This window comes from Xiphophorus maculatus, chromosome 6 (assembly GCF_002775205.1).
Source record: "Xiphophorus maculatus strain JP 163 A chromosome 6, X_maculatus-5.0-male, whole genome shotgun sequence".
Taxonomy (NCBI): domain Eukaryota; kingdom Metazoa; phylum Chordata; class Actinopteri; order Cyprinodontiformes; family Poeciliidae; genus Xiphophorus; species Xiphophorus maculatus.
In genome coordinates this window covers 9,230,080-9,251,756 of record NC_036448.1, presented here as the reverse complement: position 1 = coordinate 9,251,756, position 21,677 = coordinate 9,230,080, and the positions used below count along the sequence as shown (strand labels likewise).

Genomic DNA, 21,677 nt, shown 5'->3' with positions numbered 1-21,677 from the left:
GAGGAAAAAAGGAGCCAGTGGTGTAATATTTGATGATGGAGCATGCAGGAGGAAAAAGTAATAAATCACTCCTGGCTCTTAACATCTCTCAGCAAACCCACAGCGCTGTAGGCTGACAGCAGATGGGGGAGATGAGGAGAGATACTGAAGAAAAAGGCAAAGAGACAAGAAGTGGATGAGGCTAGATGGAGAAACAAGGTAGAAATTAAACCCCACACTTCTTTCACAGTGCAGCTTTTGCAGTTTCAAATAACTCCATTTAGCTCAAAAAGTTTTTTGGCAGTTCCCCTGAATTGGTAGACTGGGGTGGTGGTGGTCCCCCCATTCAAAAAGGGGGACTGGAGGGTGTGCTCCAATTATAGGGGGGGGCACATTCTTAAGCCTCCCTGGCAAGGTCTACTCAGGGGTCCTGGAGAGGACGGTCCATCGGATAGTCGAACCTCGGATTCAGGAAGAGCAGTGTGGTTTTCGTCCTGGTCGTGGAACACTGGACCAGCTCTACACCCTCGGCAGGGTCCTGGAGGGTGCATGGGAGTTCGCCCAACCAGTCTACATGTGTTTTGTGGACTTGAAGAAGGCGTTCGACCGTGTCCCTCGGGGAGCCTTGTGTGGGGTCCTTCAGGAGTATGGGGTATCGGGCCCTTTGATACGGGCTGTCAGGTCCCTGTATGACCGGCAGTAAGTCGGGCTCATTTCCGGTGAGAGTTGGACTCCACCAGGGCTGCCCTTTGTCACCGATTCTGTTCATCACTTTCATGGACAGAATTTCTAGGCGCAGCCAAGGTGTTGAGGGGATCCGATTTGGTGGCCTTAGGATCTCATCTCTGCTTTTTGCAGACGATGTGGTCCTTCTGGCTTCATCAGGTCGTGATCTGCAGCTCTCGCTGGAGCGGTTCGCAGCCGAGTGTGAAGCGGCCGGGATGGGGATCAGTGCCTCCAAATCCGAGGCCATGGTCTTGAGCCAGAAAAGGGTAGAGTGCCTTCTCCGGGTCAGGGGGGGTGTCCTGCCCCAAGTGGAGGAGTTCAAGTATCTCGGGATCTTGTTCACAAATGGAGGAAGAAGGGAGCGGGAGATCGACAGGCGGATTGGCGCAGCGTCTGCCGTCAAGCGGGCGCTGTACCGGTCCATCGTGGTGAAGAGAGAGCCGAGTCAAAAAGCGAGGCTCTCAATTTACCGGTCAATCTACATTCCCACCCTCATCTATGGTCATGAGCTTTGGGTCATGACCGAAAGAATGAGATCGCGGATACAAGCGGCCGAAATGGGTTTTCTCCGTAGGGTGGCTGGGCTCTCCCTTAGAGATAGGGTGAGAAGCTCAGTCATCCGGGAGGGACTCAGAGTAGAGCCGCTGCTCCTTCACATTTGATTAAACTTAAAATATAAAATAAAGTTAGTGTCTGAGAGAAAATAAAACACTGATTTTTTCAACAAGGATTTCACAATTAGGATATGCATTTAAAGAAAATGTATTGAATATAGTGTGATGCAGGCCTAAAACACACTGAATGTCGACATACTCTTGATCAAAGCATGTTTTTTCAGTTTTGCAAATGGTTCCAATTATCAGCAGTACTATTGATGTTTGATTTTAGGATGTGAAATAACAGAGTGCTCTGGTGGCGCAGGGGTTAAGCACAATCCACATATGGAGGTTTTAGTCCTAGACACGGACGTCACATGTTCGAATCCCAGCCTGATGACCTTTGCCCACATGTCTTCCTCCATCTCTCATTACTCACTTTCCTGTGAATTCACTATCAAACAAAGGCTACTAGAGCCAACAAAAGCTTTAAAAAAAGAATGAGAACAAAGGATGAAATGTAACATCTGACACAATGGCTACATTTCCATGCTCACTGTAGGCCATGAAAAACCCAGAGGAAGTATGTGTGAAAGGGGTGAAAGCAGGCAGAATAAGTGAAAGCGATGAACACGCAGATAGCCGCGCTGAAAGACAGACGGACAGACAGTGTTGCCGGGTCCCCTCCCGGCCCATGAAGGAGATGTCACTAATGGGACTGTCAGGCCGCGGTCAGCAGCCCTAATCAGCACTTAGAAAAACAGCTTCTACTAACAGCACTCCATGCGCCACATACTGCTTTAGACATAAAGCTTTCATCAAGGCTTAGTGAACCTCGTCAGATACTGTTTCAGATAACTTCTGTGCGTGTGTTTAAATGTCGGGTTATGTTGGCGGTTTGGATGAGCAGACTGAAGGGCTTTGCCCTGCTGAAAGGGCCTCTGTGGAGCTGCAGACATGTTGTCACATTAAAGAAATATTGAACTTCAGGAGAGATTTACTTTGGCTGGTTTTCTGCCTATGATGTAATCCAATATATTTTCTGTCTTCTTTTTCTGTTAATCCATGTCTGGTAGTGAGAAGGTTTTTTTTTTTACATGCCAAAATGAATCTTAAAAATCTTCCCACACTTATTGGAAGAATCTTTTCCATCCATTTCTATCTTGTTCTCATTGAAATATCAACTTTTCCAGTCAAACTGAATTTTGGGATCTTTTTATGTGTCTGAACTATCTGTAAACTTAAACAGGTAAAAGCACATCAATTCTAACAATCTTATTTTCATGAGTAATCCACAAACCACCCAGTTTTATTCTAGCATGATCTTTTAAGCCTGCAGTATCAAATTTCTAGTGACAACAGAATCGCTACACATTTCCCTGTGTGTCTCAAGCAAAGACCTGAAAGAAGTTTTGAATTCATGCCAACATAAAAAAAAATGTAAGTACTTTAATAATTAATGGTTGTTTTACCCCAGGCCAGATCAGTCTCGGACGCAGCAGATGGTCTGCTGTAATGATGCCATTACATCATTAAGTGTTCCTTCAGACGATGAAATGTTGTCAGGCATCTCTTGCACATCTCTGCATGGGTCAACTTTTATTTATGCTTTAACTGTTTTGGTTGTTGCGCCTAATTTTAATTTCTTTTTAATCATCCTTAAGCTTGGTGTTCTGCGGGATTCTGTTCTTGGCCCATTTGTCAAAAGTGTGTCGTTCTTGCTTTCATCCATTAATGGTTGTTAAACAAGATACTAAAATATCTAATACTGAGATGGATTTCAAGCTTCTGTTTCTCAGGTTATTGTAATTCTGCTGTTACTTTCTGCACTAAAACTAAAAAGTACTAAAAAATGCAGCTGCTAGGCTGGAACCCCAAATTTTCCCATGATGCACCTGCTCTGATCTCTTTACATTGACACCATTCAATACAGAATTCACCTTAAAGTTCTTGTTTTCTTTTAAAACACTGGAGAAACACTGTTTGTTTGATTTTATGTTTATGTTTCTCTTTCAATTTGATGTTTTATTTTTGTGTCCATTTTTAATTCTCAATAAGTTCATTAAACCAATAAGATGGATGTGTGTTTTGCTGGCCAAAAGGTCAGCAACATGGGTCATGATAGCTGCAAAAAGCAACGAAAAATTATAAACAATACACTGAAATAGTCAATCAAGCAGAACTCCAGACAGAGTTGAGTTGAGACCACTTAATTAAATACACAACCACTGTTGAACAGATTCACGTTGTCAAACTTTTTAGTTGGACAGCAACTCTTCCAGTGAGATGAGCAAGTGTGGCAGAAAATCCGAATGCTCATCTATGTTATTTTGCACCTTATTACTTTATATAGCAAATAGGCAATATGGTGGGGATCACAGTATAACAGTTTCCTGTTACCTGCCAACTCTCCTTAAATCATTTACAATCCACCACATATATTACAGACTCATCTAGATGCGTCCTCTATAAGATACTGGCACTTGTAGATCAAAAATAGAAACGAAGGCCTGCAAAACTGATCCAAATTCTCTCCTTCCATCTTTATGGAACAGCACAGATCATCAGCGAGCCGGAGCGTCGTTGCTCACTTGGAGTGTTTCGCCATCAGTTCAGGTGGCACTGCAGTGGGCTCAGAAGATCACTTAACTTATCTGGCCTGCAGCATACACCCCGGACCTCCTGACGCTGTGCTACACATCAGTCAGCAGCGTTCAGACACAGAACCTCTGCCAAGTGCTGTGCACCCTCGTGAGCAGTCTTGATGGAAGCGATTGAAAACACTCTACAGCTAAACTGGGGCGGTAATATTGCAATGTGCCAGGGGCTGGAGAATCCTTATACTCTGTTGCACTTTAAGCTGCATCCATTTCCATCCTTCTTTTTTCTGATCGCTTCTTTTATTCTCAGCAGAATGGACCTGGAAAGTAATTGCTTTACACCGTCATATTTAAAAATTGTGAACATAATTTAGATGCCTGACGTGTCACTAAAATTTGAAAATAAATTAGATGCACTGAATTTTTTTGAATATCCTTTCATGTCTGCTTCTCTTTGTAAAAATATGAATAAAGAAAATATTAAAGGGGCAGTATGATGTAAAATTGCCTTTTTTATTTATATATCATGCTGTAATGTTATTTCCTCATCAAAAACATACCTTGAGTTTTGCGCAAAATGCTTAGTGGCACAAAGTGCTGCCTTCGAGGATGAAGCTCTTCCCCGGAGCTGCAGTTTCCAGGCTTCTGAGATTCTGGAACTGCACCTCTGCTGTTCTCATTATACGAGCTACTTTAACGCTAGTTAATAGAGGAACGATGTTGTGATGACGTCCTGAAGGCAGAGTGTTGGAAGGAGCAAGACTGTCCAATTTCAAGGCTTTAAATTACAAAGTCAATTTTCTTTTAAGTCATATTTGATATAGCATTTCTATAACAACATAAGGTAACTGGATTTGCTATAAAATGATTCTACGTGGCTGGAAAACAGACAATGTTGCCCCGTCAACAGATCTCCTATTTTCACTCATTCTGTATACCCAAATCCTCATTGAAAGGAAAAAGATGATTTCCACTTTCATTGTTAGCACAGTAGTTTGGTGCATTGAAGGATACAACAAAGCACTTTGAGGGGGTCAGGTGTACAGCTTAGGGTTAGCTTAGGGTTAGCTAAGTAGTTCAGTCTAATGAAGCATGGATTTAGGTATTTTCCAGATCTCGATAAGATTGAAAAAATTAATTGCACTGATTTTATTTCATATCTTACTGTCCAAAAGTTCAAATTGTTCATCTATTATTTCCATCTACACACACATCCATCCATTTGCCTGTTAAATCATCCAAAAGCACTCTCATGCCCAGAAAGTTGGGACAGGGAAAGTCTGAAAATGTGTGGTGAATGGTAGCCGTGGTAACTGTCACTACTTCAGATTGGTGCCTTCAGGTTAATTACTACCTGTTGGGTCTCTAAAGCGGATCTAAATGTATAATTTAGCTTGAAGTGGGGAATCCGAACAATAAAATCCAAGTGGCTGCACTCCTTTCTTTTAGATGAATGTTTTTTGATATAATATTTCCATCCTGATTCTTGGGCTACTGCAGTTCATTGTTGCCTTTGGAGAGGTTGATTGTGTTGCTGTCGCAAATTTCGCCGAGGAGTTTAAGTGTTGTTGCACCACAAAGCATTTAGACCATGCTTACACCCACTTTACACGTACCCATTCCTTTCCATCTCAGCCGTTTTAAGCCACCGCTTTCTCACCTACACAAAAACATCCAAATTGTGTTTCCTGCACCTCTCCCTCCCTCCTGAACAAGCACATTGACAAACAAACGCTGTTCCATCGCCACCTCCTTCCCTCTCAAAGCCTCCAAGCAGAAACAATCCCGGTGAATTTAAGTCTGGCCCTTCATCCGCCCAGAAAGTTGCACAGCTTTTTTTATATATATATTCACAATTTGCTCCAGCTGGAAGCTGGCAGAGTGTCACCCCGCTGCTGTGAATTATCGGGTACAAGCTGCGTTTGGTTTCCTACGAAAAGTGTCGTTGCACGAACATGCATTTATGCACACAAACGGAGTGCAACTGCACGGCACATCTAAGAAGATATGCCTGTCACACAGATTTGCTTAGGCATGCTGCTGTATTCTATTTTGTAGTTTGGGGAGTTAAGAACGTATCACACAGACCGACAAACAGCAGAGGCACATTGTTTGTCTTGTGTCTCTTTCAGTTTGCTCTGTGCTGCCTCTAATTCTGTTTATCGTCTCTCTTCATACTTACAATTGGAACGATCTGTCCAAAGCTTTTCTCTTTTTTTTTTCGTTTTTTTTTTTATATGCAGCTTTCCATCTCACTGCTTTCCCATTTACTAAGCCAGTGCCTGCCCTAATTTCCAACATTCTCAGATCAGTGGGAGCTCATGATTATGCTCCATAACCATGTAATGTTCATCTCAGCCAGGCACGTTTAGAAGGTTAGGCATGATTTGCCCTCCTTTTTTTGTCTGCTAAATAATGGAGCGTGTACGTCGGTGTCCCCTCTCTCCCCTCTTTGTGGCTGCATGAGTGATCCACTAGCACCATCTAGTGGCTGCATGTCGACGCATTTCTCATTGACTGAGCTCATTGGGGTTACATTTATGGTACTCCCAAAAGGACGGAGGAGAGCAGAGTTCACCCGGGGAAAAAAGAAGGAGCTTCGGCGGTGTCAAGCGAGGCCTTTAGTTTAAAAAACCGGCATTAAAAAATGAGCTTGATGGTGTCAAGGGCTGAAGTCACGGCGCTTTGATCTGAAAGATGAATAGTGATTTAAGGAGTCGATGTTTCACAAAGAGGCCTGATGAAATGCAGTATAACGAGGCTCTGCGAGGCTGCAACAGGCAGGAAATGAGGGCTTTTGCTCCAAGAAGCGGTAATATATTCGCACAAACAACAAGTGAGGATTACGTGCTTAAACGTCTCTTTATCCTCTTCCTTCCATGTGTTTCTCTTCTCTCCTCTTCTCTCATACAAATTTATGGGAACTTGAAAGCATATTTTTGTAAACAGAAGGACTGACTTGAGTCACTGAGTGGCGGATGAGCAGGAGATGGATCTCATCGCCGAGTGTGGGTGGAATGGGTGGATAGAGTGGTATTATAGGAATATGAATAGCTCCGAGCTCCATCTGTTGTGTACCATAGAGCTGATGAGTCATTTGGCCTGATAGAACTTGGGTCAAAAGAGCCCCGAATTCCCAACTTTATACCCACACAGATAAACAAAAACCTGCTCACGATGTGAGTTAGTTCTGTGGGTTTGGTTTGCTGACACTTATCAAGTATGAGATGGTCTTAAAGGTCATGTTTACCACTTCTGTCGGGATAAACCTACATTTCTGTACTACCATCAACAAACTGTGATTAGGCATGAATTAGTTAAAGTTATTGCTGCTGGCAAGCCACAGCTCTCAGTTCACGTTTAAACTTGTAAGGTCAACAAAATCTCAAACTTTTTCAACATGCTGATAAAATCTAATTGGTCACAACATCTAACAGATTATCTGTAGTCAGTGTTTAACCGATTACAGATAAATGGTTAACACAGATTGCGTGAGCAATTAGTTTGGAGATTTAACTTTTTTTTCCCTTTAATTATGCTTATCAGATGGATGCACAGTGGTGCAGTTGTAAACACTGTTGCTTTGCTTCAAGAAGGTTGCCGGTTTGATTCCTGGTCTTTCTGCATGAAATTGAATGAAAGGTTGGGCTGGCTTCCTCTCAAAGTCCAAAAACCTTTCTGTTGGTTGGTTGGTCTCTCTAAATTGCCCTGAGGTATTATGTGTGTATTTACATGGTTGTTTGTCCTGTGTATCACTGTGTTACTCTACAAGGACAAGCAGGCTGAGGCAAAAGACTGATGACTGTGTATTTGTAGTAAAGCCCTTTAAAATGAAAATATAAACCATAATGCATTACTGAGATTTTCTTTTTTAATAAAAGCAACAATAGGCCAAGTGCTGTTGGGCATCCTTTATTTTACTGCCTTGAAACTGGCAAGTGAATGTTTGAGAGGCTAATAGAAATATTAAAATTGTTGTGCAGCACACAGAAAAGGAATGAGATTAGCTACTGGTTAGCAAACATTGACTGTATTACTAAAAGGTCAAACTAGGAGAACTATATTGAGGTGTTGTTTTTTCCTTTCCATTTCCTTTTGTCACGTTTTTGGTGAGACATTGACTTTGTCAGTCCTTTAAATGCATTTATTTTCCTTTTTGTGGGCTATTGTCTTATCATTTCTCTTCAAACCAATATACAGCTTGTCCAAAGCTTTAAAAAAGCACACGTCAGCTCTTGTAGTGTTGAAGCTGACAGCTGTTTAGTTGCTTTGATTCATGTGTGAATGCAGCTTCCAGTTTAAAGAGACCTGAAGCTCTTCTGAAAGACATCAAACAAAGAAGAGAGACTTTCTAGAATGCAAAAAGCAGAGAATGTTGTGAAAAAATGTCTCTATTGTATTTAAGTCGAGCCCATATTTAGACTAAACCATTTAAGCTATTCAGAGGCATACTTACCTTGTCCTGTTGCACTACCAACAGGACAATGAGTGGTTGAGTTTAACATTGCCAATTGATGGATTTCCTTCAAGATTATTTAAATCAAATTCAGTGGTACAGGTCCTGAATCAACAATGCAATCCCAGCAATGCAAGAAAAGCTATTTAAAATTTCAGAGAAAAAAAAGCAGATTTTATTTTTCTGAAATGCATTCTATTTTGTTACGTCGCCTTCTTATAATTCATCTATGAACTATACTTACCTTAACTGAGGCACCTTCAGTGCTTTTAGATGTTCTGGGTTTTTCTGTGACCTTGATTATTTCATTTATTACTGTTGAGAATAAATAAATTCTGTGTTTTCCTTCTATCTCTTTTAGCTAGTTGCTATACTAAACCTGAAAGAAATGACATGTTAGGAAATGCAAATGACACACAAGGGAACGCCCTCTTTGGGGTGTAGCTTAGATAAAGGCTAACAAAGGAGATCACAAACTCTTCTTGGGTGCCATTTTGTCTGTTACCTCCTAAAGGTAGCATGAGAAATGGACCAGCTGTGTTTTGGTATTAATAAATGGAATTCATGAATTCAACTCACTGACTCTTTTTCAACCTCATACGTCAAGAACTTAGCATGGAGAACGGATGATTCTCCACATTACACAGTTTTAACAACTGGACAGTCATATTTTCACATGCGGGCAGATTGTTATTCCATCAAGAAATGAAGTAATTTAAAATAATTATGTATTCGCTCGGGTTATCTTTAATATTTAAATTTGTATGACTGTCTGAAGCATAAAAATACAAAATCTGTAAGGAGGCAAGTAATTTTTTTTCTCAGGAATGTGATCTTCATAAAGGTGTGAAAAATAAGAATTGAATCAATTCTGCCAATTTCAAAAATGAACTTTCATTTTGATATCAGCAGGTTTCCTTCCTGAGGCTAATATCTAAGTTATACAAGCTAAGTCGCTCCTATACAAATATCGGTGTAAAGGAACTGGTAGTCCTGCCAATACTTCATGCACCTACGCCACACAATACCAGGTTTAACCTTCACTTTCAGGCACAAGTAGAGTTATGTTTTTCCCTGTTGGCGATGAGCTCATCCCTGCATTTAAAGGTCAGGCATGCATTTTCTCATAATCATTCCACTCTCTAGCTTTTGTGGTAGTAGCAGTCATTGTTGAGACGAAGACCATTGAGAGGTGCCCATATTTCAGGTAATGAATCTAGATAATGTTTCATTTTCGACAAGCTTTATCACCCAATTTATAATTCATAAAGCAGTCACAGTGTGTAAGGAGAAACTTTAATGCTCTTTTTGTGCCTATCTCTTCAAACTATTTTACTCCACTGATTCCCTAAGGGATACATGACTGAGCCTAAATATAATCTACATTTCTAGCATAGCTGGAAATGATTTTTCTCTGTGTTGGTGAGTTTTAATGTGCAAAACAACGGCTTGAAAAAGAAACTCTACTTGTTCCCTGGTTGTTTACAATCCACATTGGTGTCCTGTTGATCCCAAGTTCAATTTGACTTTATTCAAGCCTCTAGCAGAAACTCTAGAGGTCTAAATAAACTCTGTCAAAATCCAAAAACGTGAAGAGAATTAATGTTGTAACACCAATAAAGACTTCTCAGTTAATTAGTTAGAAAGTTATAAATTGCTTGTGATTTTTTAAAAATTTAAACATCTATAAACAAATACATATTTTTCCAAACTTTTTATGCCTTTTTAAAAAAAGTTTTATCCTTTGAGGGATCCCTGTTTTATTCATTTAGTGTCAGCAACAAACTTCTTGATTGAATGGATATAAATACACATTAAAAGTATGAATAATTCAGAGCTTATCTGTGCCTTATTATTTTCTCATTGCGGCCCAAAGTTGGAACACCTCATGACCAAAACCTGAAATCAAAGCTTCAGCACAAACGAAAAAACTTGAGATACTTTTTGGCTGATGTTTTCCCTTTTTAAACAGCCTATTGATTGCATCAAATAGAGCTGGCATTGGATTAATAAAACAAATTGTTTGTTATTTCTGGGAGCAACATCCTTACTAAGTTCTTCTGTGGTAAAAAAAAAAAAAAAAGAATACTAAATAGCATTTATATAGGTACTTTATATATCAGATATAAAGCTGAGCTCAATTTTCCATTTGTAGCTAAGTGAATTTGACCAAAGCGCAACTTAAAAACACAACTTTTTTATGTCTTGTCACAATGAAAGAATTCAACATTTAGTGTTTTTTTTATGTGATCAACACAAAAAACCAATGTGGTAATTCATTCTGTTGTATCTTGAGGAATTGTGATGGTAGCGTCATGGTGCTTTTCTCAGCAAGAATAGAAAAGTTAGACATTGCAATCAATGTAACATTTTTCTTCCACTTCACATCTTTACACTATTTTTGCATTACTATGTCACATAAAAACCCTTTAAACCATGGATTTTTGTCGGTGCAGTGTGAGAAGTTTAAAATAACGCAGTAGAAGCTTTTCTAAAAGGCACTAATCTTTGCTTTTCTTCTTTAGTTTCTAATTTCTCAAGTTGCTCAGAGGTGAAGCAAACTTAATGTGATTATTTGCTATGTATGTCGAGTCAACGGGTGTCGCCGAGCCAAGCCGCTCATCCATTTTAATATCCTCCAGCAGTCTGAGTTGACAGTGAGCACTGCTGAACCAAACCAAAACTAAACTGAACTAATCATTGCCAATTTTCCTTGCCCTACAAGGCTCTCGCCTGGTCTAATAAAACTGCCACATTTAATTTCCGTCTGCCAAAAAGGTGGCAAGTAAAGATGGAATGATGAGAACTGATTAGTAGGAAGTGAGCCAGCTTGACAGGGATGGATTAAAGTTTGGTCGGTCAGAGGTGCAAGGGCGCAGACATTCATGGTAATGTTCAAGTCTTTGGATGCAAAGGGTTATTAACGTTGTAGCTCTCACAAAACATTTTTTTATGTCAATGTATCAGCTGTTTACATTTTTAAACGGTTTAACTTTTTGTTAAACGTAACAAAAAGTTCAAAACAGGTTTTCTAAAATATTGCAAAGGTTTTTTTCTTTAACTTCAGTCAGATCTTTTTACCTTCCCTTTGATTGGCACAGCCCTCCATTTCTCAAAAGCAAAACTATATATATATATATATATATATATATATATATATATATATATATATATATATATATATATATATATATATATATATATACAGTATCTTCTAAATGAAATGACTCTTCTTGCAGAATATTACTGGATACAAGATGTTTTGATAATATCCCAGATGGATATTTTTCTCTCTCTATGCTATATTTGACAGAGCTAATGTGGTTTTTCTTAGGTTGGTATATATTTGTAGGATGTTATGTTTTTCTGCCAATCCCCAGAAACATTCATTTCCCCTCACGGTTCCACAGCTGGGTGTGATTGTTCGTTCATTTTTGTATCAGCAGCTTCTTTCAATGTCCCGACTGTTTACTCCTTCATTTCCATTTCCTGTGTCTTTTACTGATTTCACACAGACTGATCTGTTTCGTCAGGGTTGGCTTTGCTCTCGGTTCTTGTTCTCAAGGCTGGATATGCTTACTTGAGTTTTTCACTTAAAGTTTCTCACCTGATAACTTTGAAGGCAGCAGAAAAAACTTATGACCATGTAGTATGGCAAAGCACAGTTCTTGGTTGTTAGGTTTGCTCTGTTCCAACCCATCCATCTATCTGTTGGATATATCCAGTTATTTTCTTAGGGGGGCTGGTCCCTATCTCCAACAGTGATTGGTCGAGAGACGAGGTACACCCTGGACAGATCACCAGTCTGTCACAGAGCAACATGGAGACACACAAGACATACAACACCACACACACACACACACACACACACACACACCCATAAGGATAATTTAGAGAGATCCATTTCCCTGATCGTCAAGTTTTTGGACTGTGGCAGGAGGCCAGAATTCAGAAAGAACAATCAAACTCCATGCAGAAAAACCTCTGAGATTTTAATTCAGAATGCTTCCAACTTTAGCTTATTTTTTTGTTTGTTTATTTGTTTGTTGGATTTGAAACAAAGATGAAGCAGCTCTGCTCTTTTCTACATTAATAGTTAATAATTTGCTATATAAGTGGTCATTACTGGTTCATATTGAAATATTTTATGTGAATGATGCCAATACATCTATAGTAACAAAGAATCCCTAAAAGACTTGACCGTATTATTTTGACTCACACATTGAATATAAGTTGTATTTGGTTTGTTGTTTTTCTGAAAAGAAATTTAGTTTCAGCTGTTGAAATACTTGATATTCAACAAAGTATTTAAACAGTTCTTTTTGTGTACAAGCACGCTGTGTACACAAGCATGACTGACTGTGGTAAGACCCTCCTCCTGGCTCTGATTGGTTGTTTCTGGGAACGATGTATTTCTGCAAATGGCACTAGGACCACTGAGAGAACATGGAGAAGCTCAGTTATTTTCACAGATCATCTGGCTCCTATTCTATCAGGACATAGTGACAGTTCTGACAAATAATACAAATCATATTTTTTATTAAAGTTATTTAATGCCATTTTAAAGGGTGTCATCCAAGGAAGAAGCTGGTGCTAAGAAAAAAAGTCACACCTTCAAACATGACTGAACATTTCAGCTGCTCACATGGACAAATGAAATGGAGAAAGGCCTTTTTGGAGACTTCAGCAAACAAACATTTGTCCATAGTCAAGCATTATTCTTAAGGTCTTTGTTACTACTATTGACATTGCACAAAGTGGATGAAATAATGGTAGAAGAGAAAATACCTTGAAATTCCTCTTAAAATCAAGTTCGAAGGATCTCAGTAACAGACAACGAACCAGATATAATCAAGGATTTCTATCAGTTTAACCCTGAGTGGATTAGAGCAAATTTACCATAATTCATATTTGTGTATCGTAAGTAACAAATCCTTGAAGTTTATATTGCATAATCATTCCACAGCAAAACACAGCGGTTGCAATAATTCATAGCCAGTCCCACCTTGATATGACTCTTATTTTAATGAATTCATGTAAAACTAAAAAGACTCCATAAAATACCTCCCTTCCCTCTATATAAACGAGAAAATGTCTCTCACTTTATTTGGTTCACCTCTGTATTTTCTTGGCTTCCTGTTTTTAAATCGGGCACATTTCAAATTATTCAATCTCATTGTGGGCTTAACTGTAAAAGTGAAAATGTAAGTGAAATATAGGTCTCTGTTAATGGATTGTTAAAAACAAAAAGAGGAAGCATCAGCTGTATGTATTATCGTTGGCAGAGAAACTGTGATTAGAACGGTTCTTGACAAATTATTACAATTGCTGCATCATTTATGGAATATCCTCAGTTGTATGCATAAATTTCCTTGATGTCTTCATCTTCTTTTTTTCAATTTTGGATGTCAAATTAAGGTTTCCTGCATTAAAGTGGGCTGAAAGGAAATTGATTAAAGTTTCTAGAGAACAAAGTCCCTATTAATCTAATTTTCATCTTATCTGTTGGAGAAGAGCTAAATTTAATGTTGCTTTTTCTAATGTGTTATAAATTGGAAGGCAAAGCCAGGGTTTTTGCTTTGCTGGCTTATGTTTTATCTTTGACGTTATTGCTGGTGTATTTTTGTGTGTGTGTGTGTGTCAAACTCTAAACTCAGAGCTAGAGGAAAGGAAAAGAAATAAAATCAATAAAGCAGTCACATCTAGCGCAGTGTAAACATTTCATTGTTCAGCACAGACACAACACAAAGCTCCAATTATTTACACCCCTACTCATGTATTCTGTCTATGATGCAGAAAGAATGAAACACTCCAAAAGAAAGATATGGGAATTTAGGAATATATATAAATGCTTTGTAGTTTCGCCACAGTGCTACAAAAAAAATATTCCCTCAGTTCTGCTGTATTTTATTCCCCTAGCCCCCAACTTTTCTTCTCAACCTTCTGCATGAAAATTCTGCCCTTAATCTATATCACCTTGTTGTTTGCACATTCAGGTAACTCCCCTTCAGAGGAGTCCGAGGAGCGGGACAAGGAGCCCAGGACGTTGACTTACCCAGCATACATTGCCAGCCTTCTGGACACGGGCGCTAAGCGCATGGCAGCCGGTGTCAGGATGGACTGCAACAGCCAGGGCCAGTGCCCACGCTCTTGCCACCTCTGCCACATGAGTCCCAGGGCGGCACAGGGGCGGCAGCAGTCTGAACCCGTCCTCCTGAAGATCACCAAAGCTGCTCCCATCTACGAATTAGTGTCCAACAACGAGACCTATCAGGTTTGTGGAATGTTTTTTTTTTCTTCAGATTTTTCACAGAGACATATGTTCAAAAGACCTATTTTGCACAACTTTTATTTTTCCACTAAGTTCAAATTTATTCTCTCCAGAAATTGATTTGTGTTTCCAGAGTCTAAGAAAATTGCCCTCACGGTCTCCTACTTCTGTCAAATTGTTGTATTTTCCACTTTGATGTGCAAAGGCTTTTCCACGCCTTTGAATCTGAGCTGGAACTTTATGCCTAAAGACAGCATTTAATAATCCGGGCATGAGGACAGCTGCATGATCATTAAAACCGCACAGAGTCCGTCAGCTGGCTCCCTGCTATGCAGCCTTCTCTATGTGGATAACAGTATGTGTGACATCCAAAACCTTAAGCCCTTATTATGAAACACAAAGAACCTACCAGGGAAGTATTTCTCTTTCAGTTTCACACCTTGCTCTTTGGAAAGCATGCCATGCCGCAGGGCCGCCATGCTGTTCTGTGACTTATTTGATTCCATCAATATTGTACGTCGAAAAAGCTTCTGCTCCTGCAGGATGAAGAGGCGGTCGATATGGGGCTGTACATGTCTAAGAGCCTTTATCGCCAAGCTCAGTCGGACAGACAGAGCTGCTATTGATGGAAACATCCGAAATTATTGGTGTAGACACTCACCAAGACAAAACACAACAGCTCCAATTTGATTGAATATTTCTATATGTTTTTTTTTTCCTTTTACTGCCCACGATAGCACAATTTATAAGAAAAGGTGTCATTTGTTCTTAAATTACTCACATATTTACACATGATTTTTAGTAAGTGCAACTGTGCTTCAAATTTGCTCCTGCAAATCACCTGCTATGCTTTTTTCAACACAAGTAAACGTTTGACTCCAAACAAGTTGTTGCTTATCTCCGTTTGGATTGCCTCACAAAGGTATTCGTACATTTTCACATTGCAACCGAAAACCTAAATTCATTTTCTTGTGATCGACCAACACAAAGTAGTTAAAGCTGTGTTTGCCTCGCTACTAATCCTGGGCTTTTCGTCCTTGTAGGCTCTCCAGGACGCAATGATGAGCATGCTGTGGTGCTCAGGCAAAGGCGACGTTATTGATGACTGGTGTCGATGTGATTCCAGCGCGTTTGGCACAGATGGACTGCCCACCTGCGCCCCGCTTCCTCAACCCATGTTAGTGAAATAACATTACCTTACCTCAGTTCAACCCATTCGGAAGGGATGTGAGAAATGCCATCTGTCATTTTACCAGCAGAAATCAATCTCCTTCCAGCGTGGACTCGAGCAATGTGCCATCAGCTTCTGTGGATACTCAATATTTAATTGCAGCCAACCATTACAGCGATCAATGGTTTATTCCTCCTGTCCGCTCAGGGTGTGCTTTTCAATTAAACAAACTGGTGTATATTGATTGGCTGCCAGGGCAACCTGTGTATACAAAATTCTTGGTGCTTCGTACAGTAATGCCGAACATCAACTCTAGCGCGAATCAGACGTTGGGAGAAAAATCCCTGACTTTCTTCTTCGACAGCAGTGTTTATGATTGTGTTTTTATTTAGCTCGTAGGTGTGTGAATCAGGAAGGATGATGTTAGCTGTCGGCTATGGTTAAAGGTCGCCATGTTGACAGGATGCTTCACGGCGGCGCCCGTTTTCCGTGTTTGTCCCTCTGTCACCAGGCTGAAGCTGTCTTACACCTATGAGCCCAGCAGCTCATTGGTCATCATGGAGTGGAACCACACAGAGCCACCAATCGGGGTACGCATCGTTGATTACCTCATCAGCCAGGAGAAGGTGACAGAGAGGACGGACCACTCTAAACTTGAGACAGGTACGTCGCATTAGAATGGCCATAAATAAAACTCACCAGTGGATTGATTGTGAGGTATATTGATATTTCCATGGATGCAGTGAGTTATTTATGGGACACAAATCATGAAATCCAGTAGAAATCGCACCATTATTCGCTTTAGCACAGGGGTCCGCAAGTTTTTCAATACAATAATCCATTTTTATTCTTACTCCTACAAAATAAAATCCATCTAGAGCCGCAAAACCTACAAAGCCAACCTTTTTATCAACCCCTGCTGCCCAAGTGTTTTGACAGAAAATTGAATTCAAAATTAAAAGTTACTTTTTAACGTGGATAACTTTGTTTTCATTGAATAAATACGCTTTAATGAAAAGATGGATATGTTTATACATCTTCACTTATGTCGATAATAAATATTATATATATATATATCGTATGTATATATATATATATATATATATATATATATATATATATATATATATATATATATATATATATATATATATATATATATATATAATACAGACCAAAAGTTTGGACACACCTTTTAATTCAATGAGTTTCCTTTATTTTCATGACTATTGACATTGTAGATTCACACTGAAGGCATCAAAACTATGAATAACACATCTGGAAATGTGCACTAAACAAAAAAGTGTAAAACAACTGAAAATAGCCCTTATATTCTAGTTTCTTCAAAGTAGCAACCTTTTGCTGTGATTACTGCTTTGCACACACTCTGCATTTTCTTGATGAGCTTCAAGAGGTCGTCACCTGGAATGGTTTTCACTTCATAGGTGTGCCCTGTCAGGTTAATAAGTGGGATTTCTTGCCTTATAAATAGTCATGAAAATAAAGAAAACCCATTTTAATTAGAAGGTGTGTCCAAACTTTTGGTCTGTACTGTATATATATACACACATGCTAAAACTAACCTCCGCTCTCTTTCTGTCTTTTCAAATGTTTCTCATTTCTCAATTATTTCATTTTCGAGTGGCTAAAGAGTGACGGGTTATAGATCTCTGCTTTAGGCCTTGTTTTAGATTGTTATTTTTAAGGCTGCCACAAGATGGTGTACATCAATAATAATAAAAAAAATAACATACTGTAAGTACAGGAGTTCAACTTTGTAACATTTTTTGAAAGCTGTTTGCACGTTTATTTTTTGTATATATTTGCTGTTAGTGTCTGGAGGAATTATCTTGATTTTTTTCTTGTTTTATTCTTTTTGGACGGTTTGAGGAATGGCAACATAACAGATCTGTGACCAACAATGAAATTCCACCTAATTTGAAACAAATGTGTTCTGATTATTACTATAAAAACAATCCAAATTTCTCTTTTAATGGGGTACATGTACTTTCTTGCTCATTTATATGGATTTAACTATTGAGGGTTTTTTTCCCCCTCGTGTTTTCACTGAAAACAGGAAGCTGTATGGCTAGCCAGTGAACCAGCAGCAGGGTGTGTAACTACCCATGACAGAGAGCAGAGATACTTGGCTGGCCCTAAATGAGCAGAAACTGGCAAAACAGGGACAGTTTATTTTAGCCGTAATGATCCTATCCATAATGCACAGTGCTGCAGTTCCCCTTGAGTACCAGAGTTTGTTGTAGCGTAATGAGAGAATAAACTGTACGTGTCAGAACAGTGAGGATTATTAATCAATAATGCTGCTTCAGAATGCAGAGAAAGGAAAATCGCATGCTGTATTAGACAAAAACCTAAGAAAATAAAGGAACGGTTTAGCAGTTAAGGTTCCAAGGATCTCTACTTCCTTTGTGATGAAAACTTAAAACAATAAAAAAAAATTCTCATGTCACATTGACATATTTGTATTATTAATAATTAAGGCAATATTTGATTAATTCAACATATTTGCACTTAAAAGCCCATAGCACAATCTCTTCTAGATTTTAAAATATTCAGGATAAACAAGGTAAATACAGTTCCATCTTCTCCTTTCTACACATCTAAAACTGTAACAAAACATAATTTGATTTCCCACTAAGGCACACTGCAACATATTGTCTTTGGACTTTAAGAAATTCTGCTATCAAAAGTTGAATGACATTACAATTCCCTTGACACTCCATGCAGATGTTCTTACTTATTTTCTTATCATTTAAGCTAATAAAACTTTAACCACTTGGGAGTAAGGAACAAAATAGGCATAACAGGAAAATTAGCTCATTGTGTGCAAGTACATAACAGACAATTTAAACCCTACATCATGATGGACACACAATATACAAAACTCGTGCGAATCACAAGCAATCGGACCTGGTATTTTGCACATATGTTTTGTTTCTTGGTGTTTAGTCTCACATTTGCAGACACGTCAACAAACATGGCAAGAAAAGAAAAAGCATGACACTAGTTTTTTTAAGTACAAAGAATTTACGTCGGATATCTCGATATATAAATCTGTATTAATATAAAATTGAAATTTGGCAGCATATGTGCGAATCACAAGCACATATGCTGCATCAAATTTAATTTTCCTTTTTGTTGCATTTTTTTATTTGTGACATTATTGGAACCTCTAATGCTAAATTGGATGGGGTGATGGTCCTTAGAATCAAGTTGTACATAAATATGTAGAGGTTATCCAATCATTTTACACAATATATTGCCCTATCAATCTAATGTCATTATTGATAAGGATTAGCCTTTCAAATGGTAATCAAAAATGTAGATTGAAGCCAGTGTGGTGAACAGTGTTCCATCCATCCATCCATCTTCTTCCGCTTATCCGAGATCGGGTCGCGGGGGTAGCAGCTTCAGAAGGGAGGCCCAGACTTCCCTCTCCCCGGCCACTTCTTCCAGCTCTTCCGGGGGAATCCCGAGGCGTTCCCAGGCCAGCCGAGAGACATAGTCTCTCCAGCGTGTCCTGGGTCTTCCCCGGGGCCTCCTCCCGGTGGGACGTGCCCGGAACACCTCACCAGGGAGGCGTCCAGGAGGCATCCTGACCAGATGCCCAAGCCACCTCAACTGGCTCCTCTCGATGTGAAGGAGTGTTAATACAGCAAAACAAAAAGTGTTGTCAGGATATTTTTACTCTCCTTGTTTGGCCAGCAAAGCTTTTTTTTACAGAAATTCTTTACAGAAAATGAGTTTCAAAATATATTTCTAATGAAAGAAATGCTCTGACGTTTATTATATACCAGCAATTTATGCCCTAGTTGTGCACAACCAGACATTTAAAAATAAACAAAAACATATTGACATAGCCAGCCGAGTTGAATTGCTGCTCTCTTTGCTATCGTGTAATTAATTTTTACTTTTAGAAAATCAGCTTTCTTTTCATTCCTTTGCTTTGTAAATTCATGCATATAGAAGGAAAGCCCAGAAACACTAAAACATTTGTCATCTAAGCGATTTGTTATGAGTTCTAGAGGGCCACTGAATCCAAAAGAGCAGAGGGAGGGGTGTTTTGATGAGTAAGTATGAAATATCATTTTAAATGCAAATAAGACCTTTAGTTTGGAACTGATTTTTTTTGTGCCCTTTGAATAAATTGTCTGTCAGCTCACTATTACTCTGCGTTTGGTTCCCTGATAATAGAAATGTTTTTCTTTCCCCCCCATCCTCTAATCTCTGTTGTCTGAATGATAAACACTGAGATGAAAGCAGCAGATGGTGTAGGTTCAAGCTGTTGTTCCCTGATATAATGTTCAATTCAAGTTAAGAGCAATCCTTTCTGGGCCATAAAGAGTATTTTGTGTGCAAAATGATTTGCATTGACCAATGTTAATGTGTTCTACAGATCATGAATGTTTGACCTCTAAATGTCTAGCCTGCAGAATGTTTTACAAATGACTGCAAAGGTGAACTTGGTGGCTTTCAGATAATAAAAACAAAACAAAACAAAAACGATTCTCAAGAGTGAGTACAGAAAAAGTCAAAGAATATTTTCCATTCAGCCAATCATGGGCTGGTCTACCTAACTTCAGCTCCCTTAGCATTAAAATGTAAACCATTTTGCTGATTAACACATTGAAGTTACATCTTTAGTCCAAAATCAATGACTGTGATTACCTAATAACAGGAAAAAAACAAAAACATAAAGGGGTGCTGTGGTGGCACGGGGGTAGAGCACAACCCACATATGGAGGCTTTAGTCCTCGGCACGGCCATCACAGGTTCAATTCCCGGCCTGATGACCTTTGCCTCATGTCTCCCCTCTCTCTCATTACCCACTTTCCTGTCTGACCACTCTCAAATAAAGGCCAGTAGAGCCAACAAAACAAAGACATAAATTAATTTTTAGGATACATTCAAATTACGTAATATAATTTCTTCTCTGTTCTCTGAAAGCATCAAAGATTCATGTGAAATCCTTAGAAAAATTTAGTTAAGTGACTTGGGTAAAAACACTATTACTATCGCCCCGAAATGTTTCCATCATATACAAATATATGATGTCCCCTAAGCACCTAAGAAGATTTTGCCATCTCTGTGAAAAACAAAAAACTAAATTTCCATTCCTTTTGTCTGGATGGGATTGGTGAAGTAGTATATTCCTTTAGATGTTGGGTGATCAACCAGCACCACAGCATGTTATGCTATTCAAATGGAAGGATGTTGACTCCTGGACCACTATCCACAAAAGTCAGGGGCAGTGTTGGGGTGCTGGTTAAAGAACAAAAGTGCATCAGTGCATTATTAGTGTGTGGACAGTTTCTGCTATAAATGTCCCCAGCTGTTACTCATGGGATCTATAATTTCAACAGGACGAAAAAACAAACTGTAGTACTTTTTTATGCAAGTCAGCTCCAAGTCATGATGCTCATCTGACTGCTATGCTGTGTTCCTAAAGCACATTGCATATGTCCTCACTAAGTTAACTGGGTCTGCAATCCTCAGGATCAGAGCTTTCTCCATTGAAAACTTAAAAAGTGCATACAACCACTACCACTGCCTAAACCGAGAAGTCAATGAGATAAACTTTATCCTGAATGGCTCGTAGTTTATGCGTTCTGTACCTTCTGTAGAACATTCTCTTCTAATAATGTTTTATTTTCATACTTTACACAACATATAACATACCAAATAAATACTCATGTAAGTGCAATTGAGCTTTTCTACTTTAGACTTGTTTGTGTATTGGTTAAATATGCCAGATTCCAAATCTGCCATCCTGCTAAAAAAAATAATTCAGCTGTCCTGTTAGGAACAGGAACAATTTTAAATGACTTTCTAGCTATAACTCACCCTGAACATTGGC

The 21,677-nt window shown here is 39.0% G+C and overlaps 1 protein-coding gene across 6 annotated transcripts in view; it reads left to right on the top strand.

Annotated features, from left to right (window-relative positions):
• The window catches only part of astn1 (astrotactin 1), a 342,853-nt gene that overhangs the window by 276,766 nt on the left and 44,410 nt on the right, over positions 1-21,677 (top strand). For all 6 annotated transcript variants that reach the window (XM_023335801.1, XM_014476012.2, XM_023335800.1 and 3 more), the window contains 3 exons: positions 14,354-14,631; positions 15,672-15,805; positions 16,311-16,462. In XM_023335801.1, the coding sequence (XP_023191569.1) occupies positions 14,354-14,631; positions 15,672-15,805; positions 16,311-16,462 (564 nt within the window). The remainder of the gene's footprint in view (positions 1-14,353; positions 14,632-15,671; positions 15,806-16,310; positions 16,463-21,677) is intronic.